A 15,722-nucleotide genomic window follows, 5' to 3' on the forward strand; every position below is an offset into this window, starting at 1 on the left:
GCCCGCTGACTGGCTCCTGTGCCGGTGGCACATAAAAAGCATGCACTACACTCTCAGAGTGGTTGGCGTTAGGAAGGGCATCCAGCTACAGGAACACTGCCAGATCAGATTGGAGTCTGGTGCAGCCGCTGGCTCTGCAGACCTCAGTCAAACCGTCCAACCCATGCCAGCATGGAAAACAGACGTCAAACGATGGCGATGATAAAATGTTTTATAATTAAGGGTTGCTCTTACAGACAGGAAGCAATACTGGCCACATCAAAACACTGTGTGCGCGTGAGCAGTGCGATGTCTCATTCTGTGCGGTAGTGTTTTCAGATACACCACACTGAGAAGACTGCAAATACACAGTAAAATTCCTTGTATGAAGACTTATGTAGTAACTGAATGGCCTAATACTGGTACACAGCACAGACTGTCAGTACTAAATCCAGCTGCAAGGGGTTAAGGTGGTGAGCTAGCAGAATTGTTAGCATGCTGAGCAAAATGCTTAGTGGCAGTCTGTCTGTCTTTACGCTCTGAGTTCAAATTCTGCTTAGGTCAACTTTGCTTTTCATCCTTTCAGGGTCGATAAAATAAGTACCAGTTGAGAACTGGAGTTGATGTTGTCAACTATACCCTTCCCTTGAACTTGCTGGCCTTGTGCCAAAATGTGAAACCAATTAAAGGCCTCATCAGTTTGGTCAGATGGGACAGGGCCCATCTTAAAATATATTACATCAATAACTGACCATAAGAAAACCATATTGTCTAACTTGTAATACTAAAGGGTAAAGACCCCCTTCAGTCATGAATGACCATGGGATTGCACCTAGAAAGTTCCCCTCTAAAGCACAAGTCTGGGCAAGGTTGTTTATGGAAGATCAGCAGTCACCCATGCATACTGGCCTCCCCTCTACACGCCACCAGTCTTATCCAAGGGAAAGGCAAAGGGGTCAATACAGCTTGGCACTAGTGATGTCACAACTCATTGCTACAGCTGAATGAACTGGAGCAACGTGAAATAAAGTGTCTTGCTCAGGAACACAACACACAGCCCAGTCTCGGGATCAAACTCACTGCCTCATGATTGTGAGCCCAATGCCCTAACCACTGAGCCGTGTGCTTTCATAACTTGTAATACTAATCACATTCAAATAAACCTATTAGTAACTCATTCAAAAACTGACAATCATAATTGTACTTTGTGTGTGTGTGTCAGACTGACAAAATATTTCATTCATCATCATCATCGTGTAATGTCTGCTTTCCATGCTGGCATGAGTTGGACGGTTTGACTGAGGGCTGGTGAGCCAGAAGGCTGCACCAGGCTCTAATCCAATCTGGCAATGTTTCTACAGCTGGATACCTTTTCTAACACCAACCACTCCGAGAGTGTAGTGGGTGTTTTTTACATGTCACTGGCACAAGGGCCAGTCAGGTGATACTGGCATCGGCCACGCTTAAATGGTGCTTTTTACGTTCCACCAGCACGGGTGCCAATCAGGCAGTACTGTCATTGGCCATGACAACGACTTCATTTGCTTCAACAAGTCTTCGCAAGCGCAGTTTATTGCCCAAAATAATGTAAAATATCAAGTGTTATTTCTTTACTACCCACAAGGGACTAAACGTAGAGGGGACAAACAAGGACAGACAAACACGGATTAAGTCGATTATATCGACCCCAGTGCATAACTGGTACTTATTTAATCGACCCTAAAAGGATGAAAGGCAAAGTTGACCTCGGCGGTATTTGAACTCAGAACGTAGCGGCAGACGAAATACCGCTAAGCATTTCGCCCGGTGTGCTAACGTTTCTGCCAGCTCACCGCCGTATAATATCAAGTGTGATTGAGCTTCTCTCTCTCTCTCTCTCTCTCTCTCTCTGTATAACTAAACTATAACTAGCATTCCATCAGTCACGATGACAAGTGTTCCAGTTGATCCGATCAACGGAACAGCCTGCTCATGAAATTAATGTGCAAGTGACCAAGCATTCCACAAACATATGTACCTTTAACATAGTTCTCGGGGAGATTCAATGTGACACAGAGTGTGGCAAGGCTGGCCCTTTGAGTTACAGGTACAACTCATTTTTGCCAGCTGAGTGGACTGGAACGTGAAATAAAATGTCTAGCTCAAGGACACAACACACTGCCAGGAATTGAACTCACAACCTTACGATTGTAAGCCAAATACTCTAACCACTAAGCCACACGCCTTCACTCTCTCTGTATAATGCTTAAAACAAATATGATTCATAATACAGTTGTTACAAACCTTCACAGTAACTGAAATATAATCCATAACCAAAAAGTTGCATTTATCACTCCATTCATTAGCCACTTTGCCATCAAAATATTTCATAACTTGGTCCAATTCTAACTTGGCAGAATTCTTCAAACAAGACGACGTGACAACTAAAGGATTAAACCGAACCCTAATAACAAAAAATAGAAAATATTAATGTTCTCAATATTCACAATGCAAGGTGGGAAAATTCAAAATATGATGCCATCCAACTAGGAAAGACATATTGTACATGATGTATCTTGTTATCTTCTGGTGGATAAATGACTACCATTGTAATACCATTGTGATGAATGATGGTTAGAATTGATGAACATTAACAATAATTACACTGAAATTAAAATGGTGATTTGATGATGATGATGATGATTGACTGTAAAAATAATAATTATAGTAAAGAAAAGAAAATTCAGTGTTTTTCAAAGCTAATAATACTTGAGTGGGGTCTCTGTACCTCATGGAAATACTGTGGCTATACAGAGATACATCCCCATCTACCCTTAACCATTTAGCATTCAGATTTCTCTGTCAAATGTAAATGCTTATTTATTCATTTTATTGGATTATCCCATAAATAATGTGGTTTTTTTTATACATTTTTTTTTATTTTTCAAAATTAAGGTAAACAAAGTACTTTTTTTAATCTAAAATATACTCTCCTTCATTTTCTACAATGCTCTTCCATTTATCTGGTAGACTTGCAAGGCCCCTCTTCCAAAATTCACTTTTCCGTGATGAAAAATACTCCTCCAGTACTGCTCTGACCTTGTCTACAGAATTCATATTTTTTCCCAGCCAAACGAGTTTGAAGACTGCGGAATAAATGATAATCAGACGGGGGCAATGTCTGGCAAATACGTCCGACTCCAGCCTTTGGGATATCATCCTCGCTGTATGTGACCAAGCATTATCCTGATGGAATAACACCTTTTGTCTTGAAACCAAAGATGGTTGTTTTTCTTCACTGACTTAAACCACTCAAGCAGCTTGCAGTAGATCTTTGTTATCATTTGATTTGAGTTTAAAAGTTCAAAGTGCACTAAACCTTTCATATCCCACCAAATAGTTAACAACACCTTCTTTAGCCTGGGGTGCCGGTGTTTCTCCTTTCCCTACCCATTGTCTTTGGGGCTTGACATTTTTATAGATAACCCATTTCTCATCACCAGTTACTACTTGGTTCAAAAAAGGTTCATTGGTGAGATGTGATAGCAAAGAAGAGCACACATTCATTCTCTGCACATGACTAGACTCGGAAAGTTTGAGGAACCCACTGACTTAATTTGCTGACTTTTCCGATGGCACACAGGTGTCAATGAATGGTTGAATGACCAAATCCAAGCTTCTCTGCTAGTTTCTCATCAATTATGGTGGGATTTTGTTCCACCAGGGTTTGCAGGATGTCTTCGTCAAGCTCTACAGATCTTCCAGGATGAGGCTCATCTTCTTGGCTGTAGTTTCTAGCTCAGAATTTCTGGAGTCACTGTTGACACTGGCTTATGCTTATTGTCCGATCCCCATATACTGCATTAATATTCCTTGCACTTTCTGTTGTGTTGTTGCCTTTATTGAACTCATAACACAAAGTATGTGGAATATGCTCCTTTGTCACTTCCATTTTAGCTTTGAAAAAATAACTGTTAAAATCAAACTGCACTCTTCAAAACTTGCACTAAGAATAAGGACAAAGTAAAACTACTACCTGCTTTTATAGCAAGTTGATGCAGGTAGCTTATCCTGTCTCCCTCTGACATTCATTTTATGCAATTGAAAAAACAAACCCCCACATTATTTATGGGATGACCCAATATTTTGAATTAATCATGCATTGTCTTATAGTTTCATAATTTTAATGTCATGATTGTCTATTTTTAGAATGCCATTATAGGGCAGGCATGAGAGGCCAAATCTGGCTGGTTTTAGCATAAAACAGATAGAATACTTGAGTTGGATATGACCAGTTTAAATAGTAAAGGGTTAAAGCACATGACTTGGAGTTAAAAAACAACCATGAAATAATGATGCAGAAATCTTACATACAATGTCTGGGAGAAATTTAATTTAAAGGAGGTTCTTGTAGTTATTTTGGTGTGGCAGCAAAAATACTCAAAAGTTGTTATAGCTTACCAAAATGTTGACTTTGGGGAACCAAACATAAGTTTGTCCCCTTCTTTCAATTCTATTGCTGTATTTTGATTGCATTTCTTCCTATTGATATATGTTCCATAGGATGAGACATCTTGAATAGTCAGAGAAGACTTTGTATAGGGAATCTTCTGAAATATCAAAGAAAAAAAGAAGAAAATGTTACTTTTGTATCTACAACTATTCAAGAGAATTGAGTGGATAGAACAGAAAACGTTTTCATCATCATCATCATCGTTTAACGTCCGTTTTCCATGCTAGCATGGGTTGGACGGCTCAATCGGGGTCTGGGAAGCCAGGAGGCTGCATCAGGCTCCAGTCTGATCTGGCAATGTTTCTACAGCTGGATGCCCTTCCTAACACCAACCACTCTGTGAGTGTAGTGGGTGCTTTTTACATGCCACCGGCACAGGGGCCAGAGGAGGCTGGCAACGGTCACAATTGGTTGGTGCTTTTCACGTGCCACCGGCATGGAAGCCAGTCAAGGTGGTGCTGGCATCGGCCACATTCGGATGGTGCTTTTTATGTGCCACCGATACAGGTATCACAACTACAATTTCCATTTGATTTTTATCTTGATGTTGATGTACATATTATTCCAATCAACCTTATTATAAGACCTGTAATAATTTTACCAAGAGACGACACTGAAAACTGACCCCAGTGATAAAAAAAAAAAAAAACGACTCTGAAAACACCTGAAATTTCTGTCAGCTTGTTTCTCAATTTTAATATTTTAATGTTTAATAAGACAGCAAGTCAGCATAATGATTAGCACATGAGGCCAAATGCTTGGTGGTATTCTGTCCATCCTTACATTCTGAGTTCAAAATCCACCATGGTCGATTTTGCCTTTCATCTTATGGGGGTTGATAATAAAAACAGCACTGGGGTCCATGAAATCAACTAACCCTTCCCCCAGTACTCACATGATACTTATATATTGACTCCAAAAGGTCAATATATAATGCTGCTAAGCATTTTGTCTGGCCTGCTAACAATTTGTCTGGCTTGCTACCTTCACATTTTGTATATATATATAGAGTATGATACATAGATGGCTATTTTATATATAACCATAAATTGGAGTTTTATTGCCAAAGACAGTTAATATACAAAATCCAATTTATGGTTTGAATTAAAAATTAAAAGAATGATGCAGTTGTAAATAAATATTCCTTATTAAAGTTCAATTAATTGTAGAAAGAATAGGAACAAATTTTTACTAACAGCTGGATCTATTGTAATAATAGCATGTTTCCTGCTGACTGTCTTGTCATCGGCAATATTCAGGTCACAGTCTCTCCGTCCAATTGTAAATTCCCCAGAATCTGTAATCTTGTGCTCATCTATAATGATAGTAATAATAATAATAATAATAATAATAATAATAATAATAATAATAATAATAATGGTAGCTTCAAATTTTGGCACAAGGCCAGCAATTTTAGGGGTTTTCAACTGGTACTTACTTTAGCAACCCTGAAAGGATGAAAGGCAAAGTCAACCTAGGCAGAATTTGAACTCAGAACATAGAGAGAAGAAAGAAATTCCACTAAGCATTTTGTTCAACACATTAATAATTCAGATGAAAAACACAACCAAAATCTCTTGGAAAAAAAAAATCACCCATCCCAACAAACTGGAAAGTTCCAGAAAGGCTATCATCCACACTGTGAAGGAGATCACCATGCATCACACAGCCTGAAAGCTCTCCTCTCTCCTAAACAATCCCTTTGGATCAACAGCAGGTTAGGGAGTGAAAAGGCCAAAAAGCATCTCTACCTAATTTATAAGATCTTCCTTTCTCCACCTATAATGGTTCAGTGAACAGTTTTACAGAAGAGAAAGCCTTCACATTTGATGTCCACATTGCATCCAAACTGCAGACACTAGGCAAATTTCGTCCAAAACTATGGCTTTTGACATGCACACTCATACAAACATATGCGTGCACACACACACACACATACACACATCAAGCAAAGTACCCTCTGGTTTCTTCAAATCAACAAGGCCATAAGCACTGACAATATCCCTTACATTATGCTCAATGTGCCTCAGAGCTAGTCCCTATCCTCAAACTCTTTAATCTCTCTCCGTCTTTCTTCTCCCTCCCTCCCTTTTGGCACAAGGCCGGCAATTTTAAGGGTTTTCAACGGGTACTTACTTTAACAACCTTGAAAGGATGAAAGGCAAAGTCAACCTAGGCAGAATTTGAACTCAGAACATAAAGAGAAGAAAGAAATGCCACTAAGCATTTGGCCCAACACACTAATAATTCAGATGTAAAACACAATATGCTACAGTATGTCACATTCATAGAAAAGCCAGCCTTTCTACAGCTCCTTGATGCTGACGGGTCTCGTGCCTCGTCCATTCAGAGATTCAACTCTCCTTTCATCAACCACATTGTGTCCACCCAAACAATACTCTATAATAATCCCTACGCCCAATCCTTTCTGAAATTCCCTCGCAACGTTTATCCTGCAGCTGCTAACATGCAACAGTTCGAGCGAAACTTCATAACAATCTCACCAGTTTCGGAAAGACTGTGAAAACCAAGAATACAGGGTTTTTATATAGATCCGCACCCGGAGTGAAACAAAAATCATGTAATACTTCTAATGCAATGTATATTGAACAAATATGAAGGAAAATATGCACGCTGGCAAACGGGGGGGGGGAGTGCTCGGAAAATTCACACGGTCAGCCCTACACAACCCGAGCACTGAATCTCAACGTCCGGTCACAGGAGTGAAACAAAAATCATGTAATACTTCTAATGCAATGTATATAGAACAAATATGAAGGAAAATATGCATGCTGGCAAACGGGGGTGGGGGTGGGGAGAGTGCTCGGAAAATTCACACGGTCAGCCCTACACAACCCGAGCGCTGAATCTCAACGTCCGGTCACAGGAGTGAAACAAAAATCATGTAATACTTCTAATGCAATGTATATTGAACAAATATGAAGAGTTTTATTTTATTCTTTCACTTGTTTTAGTCATTTGACTGCGGCCATGCTGGAGCACCGCCTTCAGTCGAGAAATCGACCACAGGACTTATTAAGCCTAGTACTTTTTCTATCTGTTTCGGATCTTTTTTAAAACGGGGGCCACATTTTTCATTAATGTTTTACGTAGTGTTTTTGGTACCGAAAGACTTTCAAACTTCGTATACTTATCTATTTTGTGTTATAGAACAGAAAAATATTTTTGTATTCGAATTTATTTCATGTAAAAAATTGATAATTTCAACCAATCACTGACAAGTATTCAGTTGTTTACATTTACTCCTTTGGCTGATTAAGCGGTGTAAAGCGTATTTAATTTCCATAGCTTCGTTTTGCTTTTTTCTTTTCAAATTTGCTGTTTTACCCTAACCCTAACCCTAACCCTATCACCGATAGAATTGTTTCAGAATCGTTTGTTTATGTAGTCGGCACTTAATGTATATCGGCTGAATGGACGTCAGTGATTGGTTGAAATTACAGAAATACGACAAATTTAACATGGAATAACTTAGAGATTTCTTTTTTTTTAAGAAGACTAAGAGAAAAAGATGTTTTATATGACACATTCTACCAGTGTTCCAAGTTTCAAAGTGTTTCGTTAATGAAAAATGTGTCCCCCGTTTTAAAAAAGATCCTGTTTCTTTTTGTCGAACCGCTAAGTTACGGGGGCATAAACACACCAGCATCGGTTGTCAAGCGATGGTGGGGGAACAAACACACACACACACATATATACGACGGATTTCTTTCAGTTTCCGTCTACCAAATCCACTCACAAGGCTTTGGTCGGCCCGAGGCTATAGTAGAAAACACTTGCCCAAGGTGCCTCGCAGTGGGACTGAACCCGGAACTATGTGGTTGGTAAGCTACTTACAACACAGCCACTCCTGTGCCATTATTGAAATGTTTTTCATACAATTCTCTTTTAGGGTTAGGCACACGTGCGCAAAAGGGAACAATTTGACCGTTGGAATCATGGTCAAATGAATGTTTTTGACACAAAATTCCAACGGTGTGCTCAACCCTAAAAGAGAATCATTTGAACAGCGACAACCAGTAAAACGTGTGATTGCACACACGATATGACTTTGAAGAAAGCCAAATCGCTGGATGGATTTGTGTGGCGGTGCGGAAATTGTAGGGAAAGCATTTCTATAAGGACGAAGACTTTTATGGAAAAGTCAAAGTTGTCATTGCAGAAAATTTTTCTCATCGTCTTTCTCGAACATATTGCGGAAGTTTAACCTCCCTAAACTCCACCAGCACAGCTTCTCCGAACACACTTCTCGACAAAACTCATATATTTCTGAAATAAGATAAAAACGCGCTCTAATTTTATATTACTGCGGGAAATTACTCTGAAAGAAATCTCTTCAGATTCAAATAATTGGTCAGTTGACCAATGGTGATACGATTAGACAAGTTGAAAAATCCGTTGTTTCACTCCTGTGACCGGACGTTGAGATTCAGTGCTCGGGTTGTGTAGGGCTGACCGTGTGAATTTTCCGAGCTCTCTCCCCACCCCACCCCGTTTGACAGCGTGCATATTTTTCTTCATATTTGTTCAATATACATTGCATTAGAAGTATTACATGATTTTTGTTTCACTCCTGTGACCGGACGTTGAGATTTAGTGCTCGGGTTGTGTGAATTTTCCGAGCCCTCTCCCCACCCACCCCTTTCGAAGCGCGCATTTTTTCCTTCATATTTGTTCAATATACGGTGCACTTCAACTACTACACTATTTTTTTTTCAATTTTTCCACCGGGTGCGGATCTATATATTAACCGATTCTAACCCTAACCCTAACCCAGACGAAAACCGTGTTGAATGATATTGATTGAATGCACAAGTAGGAACTGATATTCTGTTTCGAAGTAAAACGCTATGTTTATTGCATTCTATTGATAATTTTTATGGCAATCTTTCGAAATTATTTATAACTGTGTTGCAAACTTTACGAAAGTCTTTTTTAAACGAATTTATCTTATAAATGAGTAATTAAAGATAGAATTTCTTCGTTTTCGTTCTCTTGCTTTTATCTACGGAAGCAACACAAAACACTTGCAACATCAACGCAAACGATCTGCCCTCACGAGCCTCACTCCTTACCTCATCAATAATGGTTTCTAAGAGGGATTCAGAATGTGCATTAGTTTTCTGGCCTATATTTGCAATGTACAAACACAAACATTAACTCTTTCACAGTTTACACAAAACGTGGTGTTTGACAAATTCAAAATGAAGTATTTTTAATTACAAATACATTTCGGAAATCGACTTCGCTATTTCATTGGTACTTTGGTATTCTTTTGACTCCTTTTAAAACTACTACTTGCTAAAAACAAGTTGCTTTAAATCCAAATCTAAACAATTAACGGTATGTTTGATGAAGTCATAAGTCTTCGAGTTTTCGATTTTTCAAAGGAAAAACGTGGTTTGCTCCTACCTAGGGCTATACAACAATGATCAGTCCAACGAAGCAACAGTTCAGACGTCATTTATATACAAGAAAGGAAAGAAACTTTTTTCTTCAGATAATAAAAAAAAATAACAATAATAATAATAATTACATTTAGGAAACAAACAGTAAACATTATGAAACTGGATGATTTGAGAACAAGTATAACTTCGAACGAATCGATGTTTACAAACAACTAGACGTCGAATGAATATTCGAAAGAAAGTTATACATTTAAAAATTGTAAATCATTATTAAATCAATCAGTAAATTTCATGTTATTTACCAGTTCCATCGTGCTGATTCTCTAAACTCCACGACATAGCAATTAGAAAAAATATTTGGCGCCGAGAAGGGAGATAACTACCAAAACACTCTAGTTTCTGTTGCTCTTGAAAATGTTTGAGGAAGTGCTGACCTACGTGCGTGCAGGTGCTTCGTGACTGTTTTCCTCTTGAAGCTGTCAGATCCCCCACCCACCCAAGAAGGAGCCCATCAGATATTTACTGGCCCTTCCTTCGTTCAACAGGCTTCAGATCGATGTATCGACTAACCTCCCTACCTTCTTGTAGGCCCTGCATGCATGCACATCTATGTTTTATCTGCGTTATGATAGCTCACGTGGTGGAAGCCTCTACATGGCTGCAGCCAGATTGCCCTCAAATTGCACCATATACACTTTGAATAATGTAGTCCTAGTTCACCCATGTCTGAAAAGAAAAACAGTGGTGGTGGTGGCGGTGGCGGTGGCGGTGGTGGCGGTGGCGGTGGCGGTGGTGGCGGCGGCAGCGGTGGTGGCGGCGGCAGCGGTGGTGGCGGCGGCAGCGGTGGTGGCGGCTGTGGTGGTGTTGGTTCTGGCGGCGGTGGTGGTGGTGTATGTGTTTGTCTCCAGCACCAAAAAGCACTGCTGCCAAACTAGGCTGTATGTCCAGTCAGCCATACCAAATTGTCAGTGTCATTCCAAGCATTTTGAAATAAGTCATCATTTCATTCCAGGTTTTCCTCAGATATCCCTCTTCAACAGGTTCCATTTACTCTGAGTGCTTGGCACTTACACAGCCTGTCATTTTCCTTAGATATCACATGCCTATATCATTGCAGTCATCTCCCTTGTACACTATATCTGATTCCTCCCAAATCAAGCTTTTCTCTCCAACTATTTATACACTATTCATGATCCTAACTTCATTTCTTTCTAACCTTCTTAAGTCTTTTGCTTTCAAAGCCTACATCTCACTACCCTGCAGCATTGTCCTTGCACCACTTAACACTTCGTGGACCGGCAGGGTTAGAATTACACAAAAGGCCATTGGAGTCCCCTTTTATTTTTGTGCATTTCAGCACTATCCATAAAGCAATATTTGTTTAATCTTGTATACATATGTCAGTGCATAATACAGAACAAGAAATTTAGCACATTTTTTTTTTTATAGTTTTATAAACTATACATATAGCACTAAATATAAAATAAAACAAAATTATTTAGTATATCGATTCATACCAGTACAAATACAAAGAAAATTGACTTATAGTTCATCAGAATATCTGAAAAACGAACAAAAATATAATTTCACAGAAGGCCAATGGGGTCCAGTTGGATCCTAATTACCATATTTTATGCTATAACATCCATATGACTGGAAATTTTTAACTCAGAATTTGTAAAATATGCTTCCCTTCCAATTCTGATTAAGCCATTAAAAAAAATATATGCCATTGAGGGTTTTAGCTGTCTCATGGGAACACTGAATTGCTTTTTTCAAGTATTTAGGACCCAAGTTTCTTATCTTCACTATTGGGGTGAAATAAATAGTAGATTCACTTGAAGACACTTCTAATCCATTGAATACATTGTTATAAACTCAAAAAGTACAAACTGTCAATTCAATACACCAGAAAACAAGATTAAGATCAAGAGCACTGAATTGCTTTTTAAAAGCATCAACCTCCTTTAGAGTCAATGATATTAGCATAGTTTAAGGTGATGAGCTGAGAGAACCATTAGTACGATGGGCATCATTTCATCTGTCTTTACATTCCAAGTTCAAATTCTGCCAAGATCGACTTTGCCTTTCATCCTTTTGAGGTTCATTAAATAAGTACTAGACGCTGGCCTCATGCCAGAATTCAAAATCAATATTAATATAAGGATACCTGGGATGTATCAATAATTTGAACATTGGTGTTAATGCTCTAGTTAACATCCAACCCCTATATTAAATAAACCAAAGGCTATCATGGAAAATTTTAAAAACTAAATAATTTTTTAATGGACTCAGCAGGCCAGACATACTGAGTAATTTATTCATTAGAAGTAATACATTAACATGAAACTCTGAAACAGATTTATGTGCTATAAGTGGGTTTAAACCAAGGCAAATATTTGTACCACATTCAACATATAACCAATATTTGTAACATGGTCTATGAAAATTTCATTTTCTTTATTGCCATTGTAAGACTGTGGAGAATACAGATATTGTACTTGGTTAGAGGAGACTTCATTAATTTGGCTTCGCTTTCCACAATGGGACATTTTAGTGAAATAATTACATTTGTGACACTTCTTACAAGTCTTACCTTAACCCTTTAGCATTTAAACTGACCATATCTGGCCAAAATAGTCTTCCTGTTGTATGTTCAAACTGGCTAGATCCAGCCTCTCACATCTACCCTACAATCTAAGTCTAAATAATATGCAGTCACATAATCAAAATCTGAAGGCTACAAAATAATGTAAGATAAATTCAAAACAATGTGAACAAGTAAGCATTATATTTGATAAAATAATCTGAATGCTAAAAGGTTACACTTGGCAAAATACCCTCCTTGACTGTGTGTTTATAGCTGATTATCGTATAACACTTTCTCTCCATGTTGCACAGTTGCTGAGTGCATTTGACATCTCTAGACTTCTGGCTAGTGTTGTGCATAGTGCCCTTTTCATACTTTTTAGATTTTCCCATTATCCTCTTGAGTTGAAAGAGCATATTTCTACTCAAGTGCTCCTTGACTTGAGAAGTTCCTATAGTACTCATAACTTTATGCAAACTGGACAACTCACTCCAATGTAAGCCAATCACTATACTTGATAATTTGGTTTTGATTTTGGGAAACTTAATCCTCTGTATTGTTGTATATTAATTGCTTGGGAGAATTTACAAAGAAAATTAATCTTTAAAAATTTAACATCATGCAGGTCGTTCACAATAGCATAAATGGCTGCAGGTTTATGGAGTTTTACTCTATTGTAAGCAAAGAGTTTGGTCTGGGAATAACTTTTACCCTTATTCCTACCAATCATGGATTCTCTGAAAAGGGCCATGGGTACTCCTCTTCTTCCTATAAACCAGGAGTCCCCCAAACTTTCTAGACTATCAACTCCTTCATGGACCCCCATCCCCATCGACTCCCAGGCATGTACAAGAAAATAAATAAATAATAATAATTAAGTAGATGTGCATTTATCGACCCCGTTGAATATTCCCATCGACCTCCAGGGATCGATATCGACCACGTTGGAGTCCCCTGCTCTTAAACCAATAAAATGGGAAATTTCAATGTTGAAAACAACTGAGAAATGTCTGTGATATTTGGACAAAACAAATACAAGCTACTTCTTTCTTTTTTTAACATGTCTATTTATTGCTTTTCCTGTCTGATGTGTACATCTTTCATTAAAATCCATGAATGAAAGATACAAAGACACACAATACATAGCTATGTATGTTTATAGAAAAGGAACAAACTTCCGATCAGTTTCCATCTACCAAAGTCTACTTACAAAGTACTAATCAACATGGGACTGTGATAGAAGACATTTGCCCAAGATACTGACAATGGGATTGAACCTAGAACTATGATGTTGCGAAACATCATAATTTGTAATCACACAGCCATGTGTCTGCCCTTAGATGAATCAATACCAAATCATTATTTTTTTTAATTTTGAAAACAGAGTTAAAGAGCAGACAACCTCAATGAACAGAAAAAGTAAATAGAAAAATGGTGGTTCAAGGCGGTGAGCTGGTAGAAATGTTAGCACACCGGGCAAAATGCTTAACGGTATTTCATCTCCCGTTACGTTCTGAGTTCAAATTCTGCTGAGGTCGACTTTGCCTTTCATCCTTTCGGGGTCGATAAATTAAGTACCAGTTAAGCACTGGGGTTGATGTAATCGATTTAATCCCTTTGTCTGTCCCCTCTATGTTTAGCCCTTTGTGGGCAATAAAGAAATAAGAAAAATGGTGGTTCAATAAAAAAAAACAAATAAGTATTTTTTTTTATAAAATAGATTTATTTCTATTTTCTCTTTTATTTACAAATCACACTTTAAACAAAATCAATTTTCAAATGTTTAAACTATACAACTGCATGGTTTCTGTATTAAAAAAAACAAAAGAAAAACAAAAAACAACATATTTGTAAAACCATTCCTTAATGCATGCATAGAGGGATAATATATTTGAAAATTTTATTCTTTTTCTAAGAAAACAAAGTTCAAAGATGGTAACACGTCAAATGAGAGTTACTCAAAACTTCACAAGTCTCTAAATCAAAGTTCTGTGGTCAAAAGAGAAATAAATTAATAAAATAAGATCTATTTAACTTAATGAGCAATTTATGATATGGCAAATTGTTTTATTTGAAAATTATAAATTGTTTGGTCAGGAATTTATAAAGTATGATATCATGATACCCCATATATGACCATTACGCTAAATCAAGATGAAACAAAAATACATTTCTAAATTGTAAGGAAACAAAGATTACAACTCACAGCCAAACAATTCCCATCTAGATCTTTTCTCTTCTATATTTGTAAGTACTTTATTATTGAAAAATTTTAACTTAACATACAACAATCATATACCTGATACATAAGTATCACAGCCTACCTCCTGGATATAAAAAGAATCCTTTTATATCATAAAATTCAGTATCCATTACTACTTGTAAGTCGTCTATTTTCCTGCTCCTTTTCACCAGTTAATTTCTAAAGCTCAAGTGCGAGTTCATTTCCTTATCTCATCTGTATACTTAACACTCTTGATACAAACTCCACTCAGACCATCCCATCTCCTTACTTTTATAATACAAACTTCCTGTTGAAAGTGATCAACAGGAAAACATTTGCAAACATTGGATTAATAACTGGTAAAATTACTCTTACTAGGTTTTTCATTGTTTTTTTAAATAAAGGTAGTATATTTCAATGGTTGGGCATTCCATTGGTGATGACAATGGGTGTTCCAGTTGATTCGATCAATGGAACAGCCTGCTCATGAAATTGACATGCAAGGGGCTGAGCATTCTACAGACACACATACCCTTCATGTAGTTTTCAGGGAGATCCAGTGTGCCCCTATGATGGGGCACTGCCACATTACCATAGTAATATAAGGGTCTACACTGATAAGATTTTGCCAATCAGGTGGATTGGACAAAGAGGGTTAGTAGAATACTCTTCACATTAGACTTTTTCTCTATGGAGATACTTAAATGATAAAGTTTATGGTACAAAACCAGCAACCACTGAACGTAAGGGTAACTATTCAATGGGAATGTACACAAATACTGAACAAAATATTTCTTGACCTTTGCGATAAAACAATAGAAGACTGATAACTGATTTGTTGGCTAGGGTACTAAGGTCAATTCTACTGCAGAATAAAATAACTTTTGGCAAACTAACTTGTGAGTTACTTGTCTTTAATCTGCTTGACACTTTTAAAACTGAAGATGAACACCAATACATGAACTGAAGAAATTCACAAGAAATAATCATAATGATTTAATTTTGTCT

General features: G+C 37.6%; 1 protein-coding gene across 2 annotated transcripts in view; it reads right to left on the minus strand.

The window, feature by feature from the left end:
* The window catches only part of LOC106875187 (nibrin), a 29,384-nt gene extending 18,383 nt beyond the window's left edge, over positions 1-11,001 (minus strand). Inside the window, exons 1-4 of one of the 2 annotated variants that reach the window (XM_014923224.3) lie at positions 10,203-11,001; positions 5,668-5,786; positions 4,420-4,568; positions 2,263-2,422 (exon numbers count right to left, since the gene is read on the minus strand). In XM_014923224.3, the coding sequence (XP_014778710.1) occupies positions 2,263-2,422; positions 4,420-4,568; positions 5,668-5,786; positions 10,203-10,239 (465 nt within the window). In that variant the 5' untranslated portion in view covers positions 10,240-11,001. The remainder of the gene's footprint in view (positions 1-2,262; positions 2,423-4,419; positions 4,569-5,667; positions 5,787-10,202) is intronic. The other variant, XM_014923225.3, reaches the window with a different exon arrangement.
* Positions 11,002-15,722: the final 4,721 nt, after the last annotated feature.

The sequence above is a fragment of the Octopus bimaculoides genome, chromosome 4, assembly GCF_046866305.1.
Source record: "Octopus bimaculoides isolate indiv1 chromosome 4, ASM4686630v1, whole genome shotgun sequence".
Classification (NCBI taxonomy): Eukaryota; Metazoa; Mollusca; class Cephalopoda; order Octopoda; family Octopodidae; genus Octopus; species Octopus bimaculoides.